At 49.9% G+C, this 14270-nt stretch overlaps 1 protein-coding gene across 2 annotated transcripts in view; it reads right to left on the reverse strand.

Annotated features, from left to right (window-relative positions):
• The window catches only part of TMEM266 (transmembrane protein 266), a 133275-nt gene that overhangs the window by 32020 nt on the left and 86985 nt on the right, over positions 1–14270 (reverse strand). For both annotated transcript variants that reach the window (XM_082386990.1, XM_082386989.1), the window contains 2 exons: positions 12711–12849; positions 10713–10828 (listed from right to left, as the gene is read on the reverse strand). In XM_082386990.1, the coding sequence (XP_082243116.1) occupies positions 10713–10828; positions 12711–12849 (255 nt within the window). The remainder of the gene's footprint in view (positions 1–10712; positions 10829–12710; positions 12850–14270) is intronic.

The following is a 14270-nucleotide window of genomic DNA, read 5'->3' on the forward strand; positions in this document are numbered from 1 at the left end:
CTAGAAATATGAACCCGAGTGTATGGTAGTTCCCCCGTTCTCTCCTTTATTCACTCATTCACTGAGAAGTCAGGTAAAGCACGGCGAGGGAAACGTTAAAATTCTGTTATGTGTATTGGAATGAAACTGCCTCTCCCAGCTTCACAGTGAGTCCTGGGTGGCCCCAGTGACAGGCACTGTCTGCTGCGCTGCAGGGAACAAATGTCCCAGGAGAGTTCTAAGGGCTAGCTCTGGGTGACGTTTGTGGCAGAGGAGGCACGGTGTGTCTGGGAGACAGAGACTGGGAGGTAAGAGGTGTTGGGGGAGGTCGGCAGGGGCCACACCAGGCAGAGCCTTGTAGCCATGGTAAGACACTATAAGGACTTCAGCCCTTATTTAAAGAGCAACAATATACCACTGAAATCTTCTGAACAGAAGGGTGGAGTGGTGGAGGTGGAGGAGTGGTGATTCAGATGAGCATCTTGAGAGGACGGTGCTGATAGCCGAGCGGGGAATGAATTGGACGGGGGTAAGCCAGGGCGGACATGGGAATACCAGCTGGGAGGCTGCTGCAGCAGTGCAGGCCAGGGATGACCAGAATTTGGGCGAGGGTAGAGACAGTGGAGATGAAGAGGAAGACCATTTAGGAGGTACAAGTGTCAGCATGGGCATGGACTAGAATGGGGGTGAGGGAGAAGGCAACCTGCTTTGGGGACATATTTTTACAAGCTGCATACCCAGAGGGTGTGGGGTGGCCGGATGCTCTGATCCCTCGCCCTGAGAGGGAACGGCTGACTCCTTACGGAGACACTGCAGATGGGCTAAATGGCTCTCAGCTCTGGTCACTGGCTGTGACAGCCCAGGGGACCGTCCAGATGTTCTAGCTGGGACCCTCAGAGCCTGGCTCCTGATTCCCATATGCTGAACATGGCCACATGTGCTTCCCCAGTTGATGAAGGGTGGTCAAGGGGTCCTAGGAGAGCAGGGCCTCTTCAGTCAGATGGGTGAACTGAGGCCCCGTGATGGGCAGGAGGCTTTTGTGCTGGGGGACAGCGTGGGGTACAGGCTAGGACCACATGGTGCATCAGAGCAAAGTTGGGCCCAGAACCCATGTCTCTGGCTTCCAGCCCCCCAGACCCTGTGTCAGGGAACTTGAAGCCTTATGGGAGAGATGGAAGTGACTCAGCTCAAACAGAACATGGGGGAGCTTGATGGTAATGGGGGGCCAGGAAAGAGCAGGAGGGCCCCCACGTGGGGAAAAAGCCAGGGCTGGAGGAGGAGCCTCAACTCACGGCCCATCACCCCTCCCTCACTCTGGTAAGTCTCCTTTCCTCTTTGGGCCTCAGTTTCACTGTGTTCAATGAGGCTAACGGAGCAGCTGAATTCTGGTCTATAACAAGCTCTGTGCTGGCTCTGGAACTCTAATTGGGAGGGAACAAAGTGCAAGAGCCAGTTAATTCCTGGTGCTGTCTTCAGGGCCATACCCTGCTCCTACGGAAATGCCCCACTGTCAGAGAGCCAACTCTTTAGAGAAAGATAACGTAACCCAGAACCTCTAAAATGCATCAACAATGCGTAGCGCACAATAAGAATTACTATTCATGCAACCAAGCAGGAAAAAGTGATCGATTATCAAATCATAAAGCAGTTAGAGAAAAGTATGGGAAAAGATGGACAAAATAGTTGTAGCATTTCAGTGGAGAAATAGAACCTATAAAAAGAATCAAATGAAACTTTTAGGACCTTAATATACAATATTTGAAATTGAGCACTCAGTTGGATGGGTTTAACAGCAGACTGGACACAGTAGAAGACAGGGGTGTTGAACTTGAGGATAGGTCTATAGAAAAATATTAAAAGTTACAGCCAGGGATTTCCCTGGTGGTGCAGTGGTTAAGAATCTGTCTGCCCATATGGACACCAAGGGGGGAAAACTGCGGTGGGGTGGGGATGGTGGTGTGCTGAATTGGGCGATTGGGATTGACATGTATACACTGATGTGTATAAAATTGATGACTAATAAGAACCTGCAGTATAAAAAAACAAACAAAACAACTAATACTAAACTTTCATTGGGTTATTTGTATGGAAATATGTTAATATAAATGTTTCAGACATTACATGAAATTTCTAAAAATCTTATATGTTCTGGTATAATGTTATAAGTCATAATTCTAGTTATTACTTTAAAATGTATATCTCAGAAATAACTAAATTTCCTTGTCAATTGCATTATTATGAACTTTCATCAAATCTTTAACCGTGGTCATTTTTAAGTCTTTTGTCATTAACAGACAGTTCTGGGTGTACTGTGATGCTCTTGCAAATATGTTCCTATAAAAGGGTTTCATCTTCAAGGAATTCATGGAAAAGACTCTGACAAGTACAGGTTTCTGGTAACTGACTGTACTGCTGAACTGAATGAATAAGCATTTTCAGAACTCTAATGAAAAACTGATGAACTCATAAAAGTGCTAACAAAAGATCAAGATGAAAAAAAAAATTAATTACATGGGACTGAGTGAACTGATGAGGATGATTATAATTTTTGTGACTTTCTGTTTGAATTTAAAAAAAAATCCCACAAGGACTCAGAGGCAAAGAATATACAAATCAACTTTCACTGCAAAGTAAAGGAGCTGTTACAGTGGAGGATTACTGGACTGAATGTCAGTATTATGACATAGCATGAGTGTTTTTCATGTTTGGTAATTGCAATCATTGTTGCTTCTGTTGTGGTCATCCATTTAAAAAAAAAAAAAAAAAAAGAATCTGTCTGCCAATGCAGAGGACACGGGATCGATCCCTGGTCCGGAAAGATCCCACATGCTGTGGAGCAACTAAGCCTGTGCACCACAACTACTGAGCCTGCGCTCTAGAGCCCGTGTGCCTAGAGCCCGTGCTCTGCAACAAGAGAAGCCACCGCGATGAGAAGCCTGCACAACGCAATGAAGAGTAGCCCCCGCTCGCCACAACTAGAGAAAGCCCACGCACAGCAACGGAGACCCAAACGCAGCCAAAAATAAAAATAAATAATTTATATAAAAAAAAAGTTACATCCAGAAAAAGAAAAAAGAGAGAGAATGGGGGAACAGATAGGGTATAAGGAAAAAGTGAGGCATGAGTAGAAGGTCTAACATATGTAATTAGAGCTCCAGAAGGAGACTGATAGGATGGGACAGAAGCAATAAATAAATGATGGCCCAAAACCTCGCAAATCTAATGAAAAACACCAACCCACAAATTCAAGAAACTCAGAGAACCCTAAGGAGGATAAATACAAAAATCCCACACCTAGAAACCCTATAGTCAAACTGCTAAACACAGATAAGGAGAAACACCCATAGCACTCAGGCTCTCCAGGCTCACGTGGGCCTGGGCCTCTGGGAGAGAAAGTGCACGGTGGCTTTGAGGATAAAATGAAGCAAATTTTCCACTGGCAAACTGGTCCAGTGGGGAAAAAAAGACCATCCTGTGATTGGGAAGAAGGAAAGTGCAGTCACAGCCCTTCTTAATGCACATTATTAGCTAAGTATTTCTAATCAGATAACCTGACCAGATCTGCTGGGATCCACAGGGAAGCCCTCAGCGTGAATTACTGGAGTGAGTCAGGCCCCTTACACTGGGCTGGGCTTTTAATGCATGCCCAGGCGGGGCCAGACCCCGGGGGCGGCAGGGTGGGCACACCCAGCCCATCTCTGCCTTTAATGGTCTGGTTTGTGAAGTACAACTGACAGGGCCTTGGCCTGATCAATGCACACTTTGGCCAGAAGCTCGATGGTATCTAATGCAATAGCAATAATTTTCTTCCATCCTATTAGTGCTGTCTGCACAGACTGCCCTGCCTTCAAACCCATCTGCTATTGGGATGGCATCCAATGTTTATTTCCATTAGTTTCGCCATTGTTGGTAACAATAAAACTCAGGAGACAGTTGCAAACTAATGATTTAGGAGCAGGGTGAAGCTGAATTCGACCTTGGCCCCTTTCCATCCACTGTGAAGATGACTGGTAGTTGGCCATAAATTTAAATTATGGCAAAAGGATAACATAAGTTATTCCTCTGATGGCTAATTTTATCAGCTAAATAGGCTTGTCATTAAAGCTATCGGCTGTTTTACAAATCACTGCCCATGTTTAAAAAAAAAAAATTCACTTCCCACAGTGGGGATCTTGAATAATCCGGGTAACAAAGACTATTGTGCTGAGCTGGGGGCTTGTGGTCTCTGCAAGAAAAGAGGGGGCTCTCTGGAATGAGCCAGCATCGAGCGACACCCCCAGAGCCAGGAGAGAACCCCTTTCCTGCTGTTCTGGACCTGCTGAAGGGGCTGCTGGCCCTCGAAGGACAGTGGAGTGGACGCCGCCCCCCACCTGCCTCCAGCGGGAATGCCTATCGCTTAGGGTCCAGGTTATCGTCCTGTTTCTTCAGGAAACAGGCCAGGGAGACTTGCATCATCCAGGAAGGATTAATCATTGTGATGGTACCTCCTGCTAGTGGGAAGGGGGGAATGGAGGTAGAAACATCGTGAGCCTGTTAGGTGACGGTGCAGGTGACTGCTTTCTCCCTGGGCACTCAGACTACTTTTGTCAGCATCTGGTGCCTTAGGTGTGATTGTGTAACTGAGTCCTCCCACGAAATGGGGGCAGAAACAATGTCACCGCTTTCAGGCCCAGCCAGTAAAAAATCTTCTATGCACAATTCTCCACCCTCCCTTTCTTAATCCCCTGGCTGAAGGGAGAAAACTCCAAACACTTGGAATAAGAAGGAGCCATGACATGGGAAGAGCCTGGAGACCAGAGTGACTGTGTGGAACAGTGTCCCTTTACCCCATCCCCAAAGTAATTGCACTGGGCTGCGGCGTGGGTGACAAATGCGCTCCTCTTGTGTTCGGCCACTGAGATGTCTGGATTTGTTTAATGGAGCAGCTTGTGTTACTCATTCTAACACTGACTTGTACAGATGCCCTATTTCTGGTATTTCTGAACTCTGAGTTCCACCCCAGCCCTTCCTCCCACGACAAACAGTGAGACATTGGGCAGGCAGCAGCCTCTCTCAGACTCAGCCTTTCCATCTATAAAAGGATTAATAATACCTAGCCTGCCAACTTTGACCATCAAAGTCAAAATGAGCTAAAACACGCGGCAGTGCATTTGTAAATGGTCACCATTATATAAATGATTTAGTATTATTTTTGTTCTCTCTCTTTTTTAACATTTACTGAGAGACTCCAGTGGGCCAGACTTTATATATTACTTGAATTAATCTGATAGTCACAGCATCCTTGTGACGTAAGCCTTGTTTCCTCCATTTTTCCAATGAGGATCCTGAGGTCCAGGGGTTGGTGGAGCTGAGGTTAGAATCCCACTTGCTGATTCCCACGGTAAGAGGATGCTTTCCACCCTCCAAGCTGCCCCCGCACAGGACTCTTCTTTCAGAGACCACCGTCTGCCCCAGGTCTAAGGCTGACCTAAGGGGCTCACAGAGTTCCACTGGCCTCCTTGCTGGGCCTCAAGTCACCCTTGAGACTGAGCCCCACCTCCCTGGGTGTTTTGCCAGTGGTCTCAGGGTGGATGGTGCTGAGGAAGAAGAACTTAACTGGTCCCACAGGGCCCAGCAGGGGAGAGAAACAAACTTCGACCATGAGCTGAGTTGGATCGTATTATTTTGGACCAAAAGTTGTTGCAAGGCTTGTAGAGCAAAGTGCAAGTACAATGGGGACTTCAGAATGTGTTTTGGAATCAGAGCAAGGTCCTGGGCAGGGGATGTACTAAAACCTCAGAAGTGGTTTCTTAAGACAAGCTGGAAGAATATATCATCGCATTGATTTAACCACTGCATCTAAAACAGCTTTGATTTCTGAAGCAGCCAGTACAAAGAAAGAGACAAAAAGTTCCTACCATCTCTCTGAAGGACAGGAACTAGCACCCCACCTCTGGAATCCATCTGTGTACCAGAGAGATGAAAATTCTCCGCCTAAGAAAATTCTGGCTGGACGGGCAGAGAACAAAGTCCAGATACAGAGCAAAATAAAAGTGAAAGGGAATGACCTTCCAGCCGAAGGACTGTTGAATGCAGGGGTCTGAGGCGACCTGCTTCCACCACAGAAATGAGCCATCTGGAAGAAGGCTGCAGAAGGTCAGCCAGGGCTTGGGAAAGGTGAGACTGACCAACAGAGGGTCTCCCTCCCTCCCCCCGCCCCAACCCTGGCCCCTCTGGGCTCCTCTTTCCGGTAGGAATCTGCTAAGGATGAGGTGAGCCCAGTAGGCAGGAGAGATGAGGGAATGAGGGAAGCACTGAATCCTGTCTCCCTGTGAAGACCAGAAGGCCAGCGTGATCCAGGGGGAGGAAAGGACTAGAATGAGGTGTAAGAGACCCCTGTGCCATCCTAATCTCCTAACTGGCCTCTGATTCCTCCATCTGCCAAATCCAGGGGCCCCTCATCTATAACACAGGGGGGTTCTGGGGCACCTTGGGCGTGGCCTGTGGTAAGAATGAGATGCCATGTGGCACAGAAGATAAAATGTGCAAGATATTCATGCAAGAAGCTGGCAAAGCATGTCACCCAAGAGTCTCCACAGGGTCACAGTAAGAAGCAATTTAAGCTTTCTAAAAAAGCTAAGATGAATTTAAAAAGAGTCACTTTACAGCGGAGAGACCTGACAAACACTACCTCAGCGTCAACATCCACAGTGATGTCATAGTGACAGTATGTACCTTTGACATGATGGGTTGAGAATGGCACGGGACCTCTGTCTCCCTCCCCAAAACCCAGAACTCCAATCTAATCACGAGAAAAACATCAGTCAATTCCCAACAGAGAGACATCCTATAAAATACCTGACCAGAACTCCTCAAAACTGTCAAGGCCATCACAAACAAGGAAAGTCTGAGGAACTTTTATAGCCAAGAGGAGCCCAAGGAGACATGATGACTCAATGTCATGTGGTGCTCTGGATGGGATCCTGGAACAGATCAAGGACATTCGATAAAAACTAAGGAAATCTGAACAATGTGTGGGCCTTGATAATAACATAATCAATAACATATCAATATTGGTTCATTTGTAACAAATGCATGATACTAATGTAAGATGTTAATAATGGGGAAAAGGGGTACAGGGTATATGGGAACTCTGTACTATCGTCACAATTTTCCTATAAATCTAAAACTGTTCTAAAAAATACAGTTTATTTTTAAAAAGAGCTAAGATGAGTGAAGTGTTGGCAAATAGTTATACAAATACATGCCAGGAAGAGAGCAAGGTGAACGCAAAGTGAGTGTTTCGTTTAAACTGAGATTCTACACATTTCATTGGAATTTGGGGTAAATTTCAATTTCTTAGGTAGCATGTACAAATTCAGTTGGGAAATTGCTTCATTAAGCCCTAAGAATTCCAGCTGGGAGAGACAGAGACAGCAAGAGTTTGTGACAAAGATGAACAGGATGACCTGGAATGGGGTTGGGTGGGGTGGGAGTGAGGGCAGCAGCAAGAGACTCTTTGGAAATGCTATTGAGGCAGCTGAGGGCAGCCAGGTTTGTGCCTGCAAGAGAAGAGTTGTCCTCAGGCAGTGGTTTAAAGACACCCTGGTGCACAATCTGATCAATGTTTTCACCGAGCCCTGAGAAGTGACATGGGTAGAAAAATGTCATAGAACATGACCCGAAGCAAGGTGGGCTGGGGATGAACACGTTTCACAGATAGGTCACCTGGATCTACTCCAGGCTCTAAAAGCCCTCTCTTAGCTCTGTGCTCTTGGGCGAGTCACCACTTCTCAATTTTCTTAACTGTAAAATGGGTTTACATGGAGAAATGGGTGGTTAGTTCCCACAGAGTCACGATTTATCATGTGCCAGGCTTTAGGCTAAGCAATCGCACAACCACCCTTCAAGGATTGTATTACTATCCCCATTTTTCAGATTACGAAAACCAAGGTCCACGGAGGTTCCCTTGGTGCCCAAAGCCACAAGTAGCCAAGCTGGCTTTGCACTCAGGTCTGTCCCTAACATCCTAACCATTCCAGGCACTATTCTCTCAAAGGGTCTAGCCATCCCTGACATTCCACGAGCCAGCATTCACATTTCTTTAAGGGCATTTTTTGCTCAGTCAAGTCCCAAGCCTGGTCTTAAAATCCAGCTGAAAATGAGGTGTCTATGTGCTCCACCCTGTGGAGCGGGCACGGCTCTGGGAGAGCAGCATTCATGGTTTCTCTGCAGAACCCAGTGACCCAGCGTGCAGCTGGCCAGCCCCTCCCGCCTCCCTGGCAGCCCGCTGGGATTCCAGCCCGTCTGGCCCTTTTTTGCTGTCTTAACTAAGATGACAGGCGTCAGGTGTTTTTTAAATTAAAATGGTTTGTTTCTGTTTATCTCTTTTCCAGATGTCAGTACGTAGAGGGAATCTGTCTTTATTTATTGGCTCTTTCCTGTGCAGAATCCAAGGGAGTCTCCCTCTGGCCCAGACCCCTGGGAAGGAGGCCACATATAGAGGGTGACGTGAACCGGGACGGCAGGAATGTGGGGTCCCCAGGGGCTCAGGACGGGGTCACAGTGGAAACCAGGAGGGGTGGCCTGCCATCAGAGCTTCCCCTCAGCCACGCAGCACGTGGGCTGTTAACGTGGCCATGTATTTATGGAGGGCAGATGCGGCGCTGTGTCTGTGTCTTTCACGTGGCCAAATGCAGCGAAGCAGAGCATTCATTTTCCTATTAGACAGCAGACTGAGAGCTGCCTGACCACGCTCTGGCCAGGTCCTGGATGACACTTGAGCTGTCCTCTCCCTCACCCCTCCACCTCCCTCTGCCCCAAGCCCAGGCCCCGTTCCCCTTGGTGGTTCTACCGCCTCTACCGGGCTTCCCTTCTCCACTCCTGCTTCTCCCATCTGTCCTCCAAAGGCGACCAGAAAGATCCACCAAAAACTCAAATCTGAGCAAATCCCCCCGTCCCTGCTTCTAACACTCCAGGCTTCTTCCCTCCCAACTGGATGAAGCCCAAACTCCCTGGTCAGCCCTGCGGGGCCTCCCCAAGCCTGCCTCCAAATCCCCCCACTCCCTCCCTCTGCTCACACCCTGAACGGCCTTGATTCCCCCAGCACGATGCCCACTCTCGTGCCTCACCTGTCCCCTCTACCTGGTGCCCTTCTCCAGGGGGTCGTGGCTCAATGTCAGCGCCTCTGGAAACCCGTCCACCCCGCCGCCCCCAGAGCCCCGGATGTGTCCCTGCTGAAGCACGCATTACACGGGACTGCTGCTGTCTATCATGGGCCTGCTAAACGCCCCGAGTCACCCAGAGCCTCGTGAGGGCAGGGGCCAGCCCTGTCCACACTCCTGGCTGACCAGATGCACGGGTAAGCACGAAGCTGATGCCAACTGCTTCGGGACCGGAGCATTCTTCTTCCCAGCCTAGCACTCCGTGTAGACGGCCCCACTCCCGGGACCCCATGGACAATGTGCCCCTGGGGACTGTGTCCCCAGATGGCCCCTCTTGTCACTCATAAGCGTTTTGTGCTGAAGTGAAAGGCCGTGGTGTTCCCCAAGTAGATAAATGTTCCCGGACAGACATTCCAAGGGGATGACTTGGAAGACGCGGCCCGCGTGTCCCCGTGGGGTAATTCCACAGACTCCCCACCCCCTCCAGCGCCTCCTCCAGCCACGAGAGCCTGGGGCTGGGGAGCCAGGAGACCCACACGTACGGGGTGCTGGGCTGGGGGCAAACACGAGTTGGACGAAGCCTGCCCTAGGGGAGCATCCAGCTTAGTGGGAGAAGCAGCTCCGGGTGCGAACAAGCACGGCCCGTGGCAGTGAGTGCCAGGACCCTTGGAGGCCGACAGCGAGGGCTTCGGGGCTGGGGGCCCATCCTCCCACACACGTTCCCACCACCTTGCGAGCTAGTCGCTCTGTGGCATTCCCACCCTGCACAGCTGGTACCAGAACATTCCCTGCACTCGAGGCTATGTTTCTACAGCGCTTTGCAGCCTTGCTGCAGGGCCCTGCTGTCCTCTGACCTCCTGAGCACCCCAGTCGCCTCCCCTAAACTCCTATAGAAGGGGCGTCTGTCCCACTCACATGGGAGTGGTCCCCTCATCTTAGGGAGGAAAGAACTGAGGGCAAAGAAGTGTGTGACTTGGCTGAAGTCCTGGGGGAGGGAGCAGAGGACTGGGGGGCTGGACCTTGAGTGAGGCCTCTGGATTCCCAGACAGACCTTCTCCAAGCCCCGGTTGCCCGTCCCCCTGGCTCTGCCCAGCACAGCCTTGCAGGGTCCGTCCCTGTCTCTGAGTCTTTACCACGGTTCCTAGAGGGCAGAGGGCGCTGCTGAAGCCTCTCTAGTGTGTCTGGGGGTCCTGGGTGGCAACTGGCCCACAGCGGTGCCCAGCAACCTCTGTACACAGAATCCGACCCCTGCTTCAGAGACCACCGTGCCCAGAAGACCCTGATAACTGAGGGGCTGACTCAGTCGGTTCAGGTTGGAGAGCTGACTGGTCACCACAGAGAGATGAAAAGAAGCCTGGCCTTAGAGCCAGGGCGGAGTCCCGGCCTGGCTGGGCTGAGCTGGGCACGAGTGACCTTAGAGACACGTCTCCCCACTCTGGGCCTCAGGTTCCCCATGTGTCTGTGAAGGGGCTGGAGGAGGTCGCTGACCTCAGGGCACCTGCAGCTCTGGCACCCTGGGGGACTTTCAAAACCACTAGTGTCCTCAGCCCTGGACGGAACTGGGCAGAAGTGAGAGTGGCCATGCATTACCCCTTGCTCCTGACAGATCTGCGTCAGTCTCTCCAGCTGCTCGTCCTGGATGACCTTGGCCTTCTCGTACTGCTGGATGACCATCTCCATCTCCACCTTCACAGGCAGGACGTAGGCTGGAAGACAGAGACAGCCCCGTGAGGAGCTTGGCAGCGGCAGGGCTTGGTGGGGGAGGGGCTGGTCCCAGCATCCAGCCAGCAGCAGGCTCAGGCCCAGGTGTGGTTCCTGAAAGATCTGGGGTGGGGGCGGTGGTGTCAGGTACCCAACAGCACCCAGAAACTGTAAGAGGGCTAGAACCCTAACCCATCACGACTAAGATACCGTTTCTTTTCCTTTTCCATAGTGATAGAAGAACCCTTAATTCTGCCTGTGTGCACAGATGCTGGTATGAGGACTGTATTTTCCAGTCTCCTTTGCAGCTGTGAGAAGCCATCAGACTACATCCTGGACAACGGGATGCAAGTGCAGGTGTTGTGCAGCGGCTTCCAGAAGCCTTCCTTAAAAGGGACCTGGAGTTGATGAGGAAGTGGAAATATTAGAACCCTCCCACATTGCTAGTGGGAATGTAAAATGGGGCAGCTGCTCTGGAAAACAGGAGTTCTTCAAAATATTCAACTAGGAGTGACCATATGGCCCAGTAATTCTGTTCCCAGGAATCTAAGAGAAATGAAAACATATGTCCATACAAAAACTTGTACATGAGTGTCCACGGCAGCCCAAAGTGGAAACAGCCTAAATGTCCATCAACTGACAAATGGATAAATAAAATGTGGTATATCTATACAATAGAATACTATTTGACAATAAAAAGGAATAAAGTACTAATGCATACTACAACATGGATCAACCTTGAAAACATTATGTTAAGTGAAAGATGCCAGACACAACAGACCACATATATGATTCCACTTATATGAAATGTCCAGAAGAGGCAAATCTATTCAGACAGAAAGTAGATTAGTGGTTGCTTAAGGCTGGAGGGGAATGGGGAGTGACTGCTAATTAATGGGTAAGGGTTTCTTTTTGAAGTGATAAAAATGCTCCAAACTTAGATTTTGGTGATGTTTGCACAATTCTATGAATATACTAAAAAGCATTCAATTGTGTACTTTAAATGTGTGTTTTACGGTGTGTGAACTATATCTCAATAAAGAAGTATAAAAAGAAAAGGCAGCTGGGCTTTCCTTTTGCTTCTTTATCTTCTTCCTCCCTTCCTTCTTCCTATTGGCTGAAATGAGGAAGTGATGGCAGGCACTGAAGCAGCCATCTTGAACAGTGAGGGTGACTTTGGAAATTAGGCTATGTGCAGCAAAGCAACAAAATAAGAGGAACTTGGAATCATGACTTCAGAAGCTCCTTATTGGCCCTGGACTGCCTACCTCCTTATTGACCCTGAACTGCCTACTGCCTACCTTATTGGCCCAGGCTTTCATGTGGGAGAAATAAGCTTCTGTTTTGTTTTAGTCACTGCTATTCTGAGTCTCTGTTACTCACAGTGGATCCTACTTATAAAAGACATACATTGAGACCCAGAGAGAGAGCCTGGACTCTGGATTACAGGGCCCCATGAGCTCCCAGCCAGTGGCAGCCCCTCAGGGGCAGAGCCAAGAGCAGAGCCTGTGCAGATGGGGGAAGCTGAACAGCAAGTAGAACACTGGTGGGCATCAGGGGTCCTGGGCTTCACTGCTGACTCAGAGCTGGTTTCCTGTGTGACCCTCATCCCTCTTGGCTTCAGTTTCCCCAACTGTGAAATGAAAGGAATGGACTAGATGATCTCCCAGTGCCTTTCCTGTGTGGGCCTTACAAAGCTGGACCCGATCACATCTCAGTTTGATGAGGACTCTGGATTAGGGGCTCCCTGACAAGATGTCAAAACCCACAGTGTTCACAGGGTGGGACATGGGGCTGGAAACCAGGGAGAGGGTACCCTGATAAGGGGATGAGAGACCCCAGAGACCATCCTTCCTGCCTCGAACTCACCCCTTTTGGGCCACTCACCATCAATGACCCGCTTCACCCGCCAGATCCGGAGCATGATGATGAGGCTGATGGCATCCCAGGGGCTCCTGGGCCCATTAGCCACAGTGGACGCCACCATCGGGGCCAAGGACAGGATGATCACAGCCCCGTCAAACACCTGTGAGAGGAGGTGGATTTCAGTGCCCTGGGCCAACTTCCTGAATGTCCTGGAACCAGAGACCAGGTCAGGTAAAGCAGCTGGGGCTGGCCAATGACCCCCTGCACCCCCCTCAGAAGTTCACCCCCATCCCTGGCTGCCTCTCGTGACCCTCCTTAGTCTTTAGGGGGCTCCCACCCCAGACGTGCTCCTGAGCACTCTCTCTCCTCCAAGTGACCTCAGCCCATTGCCAGCCTTGGTTCAGACGGCCTTGGGCTGTTCCAAGCTTCTTTTGCAAGCATATGTCTCCAGCATCTTGTCCCTTCTCAGGATGGGGCTTGCATCCCGTGTCGCAGGTTTCCTGCGCTGGCCTCACTGAATCCCTCACTGGCAGTGGAGGCTGAAGGCAGGTCCCTTCCCCCTGGGAAGCAACAGCCCAGAGCCCACATCTCATCTACATCTGGTGCTGGTGCTGAGTCTCTAACCCTGCATGGAGGCAAAGGTCGGAGAGAAGGGGACCCTGCCTGCCCTTCAGCTCTGGGCCTTGCCCTTCCATCTGCCTGTTCCAGCCTGGTCTGGTCTGAGACTTCCACAGGCCAGGCCTCTATGTCTGCTCCCAGCATTTGGCCCAAAGAGGCTAAAAAGTGTGTGTGGTGGGGAATGGGGTGGTGAGGAAGGAGTGGGCAGCAGACACTGACAGCCTTGCCTTGTCCTGTGCGCACCAAACTCTGGGGGTCAGCCAGCCTCCCCCGCACCTCATCTCCACCCACCACACCCACCTGCTTTATACAAAACAGAGCAACCGGTTTGCTCTGCAGAAACCCAGGCTGAGAAACACTTTTATGGTTCCCCCACTCAGCTCTCTGATCATGGGGCCATTTTAGAGTGGATTTGTTTTAAAACACATTTCAAAAGCTTTCCAAAATGATTCAAGAATAACTTTTTATGGCATGGACATATATACACCACCAAATGTAAAACCGATAGCTAGTGGAAAGCAGCCGCATAGCACAGGGAGATCAGCTCCGTGCTTCGTGACCACCTAGAGGGGTGGGATAGGGAGGGTGGGAGGGAGATGCAAGAGGGAGGAGATATGGGGATATATGTATATGTATGACTGATTCACTTTGTTATACAGCAGAAACTAACACACCACTGTAAAGCAATTATACTCCAATAAAGATGTTAAAAAAAAAAAAGGAATAACTTTTTAAATTTTGCAGAACGTCAAGGAGATTTTTTTAGACCATTCCTTTGCTGGAAACTTTCTCAGTTGCCCCCTCTCCCCATCCACCCAAAGGCACAGCTGAACAGACTCCTGTGTCCAGTGTGGGACGGAGCTGGCCTTTGTTGATGGCTCCCACCCTGGGATGGATGGGACAGTGACATTTCCTGGCTTCCAGGATGGTTGGCTTGGGGGGTGCAGATGGACATTGGTCTTT

Source organism: Balaenoptera borealis (genome assembly GCF_965194805.1).
Source record: "Balaenoptera borealis genome assembly, chromosome: 3".
NCBI classification, from domain to species: Eukaryota; Metazoa; Chordata; class Mammalia; order Artiodactyla; family Balaenopteridae; genus Balaenoptera; species Balaenoptera borealis.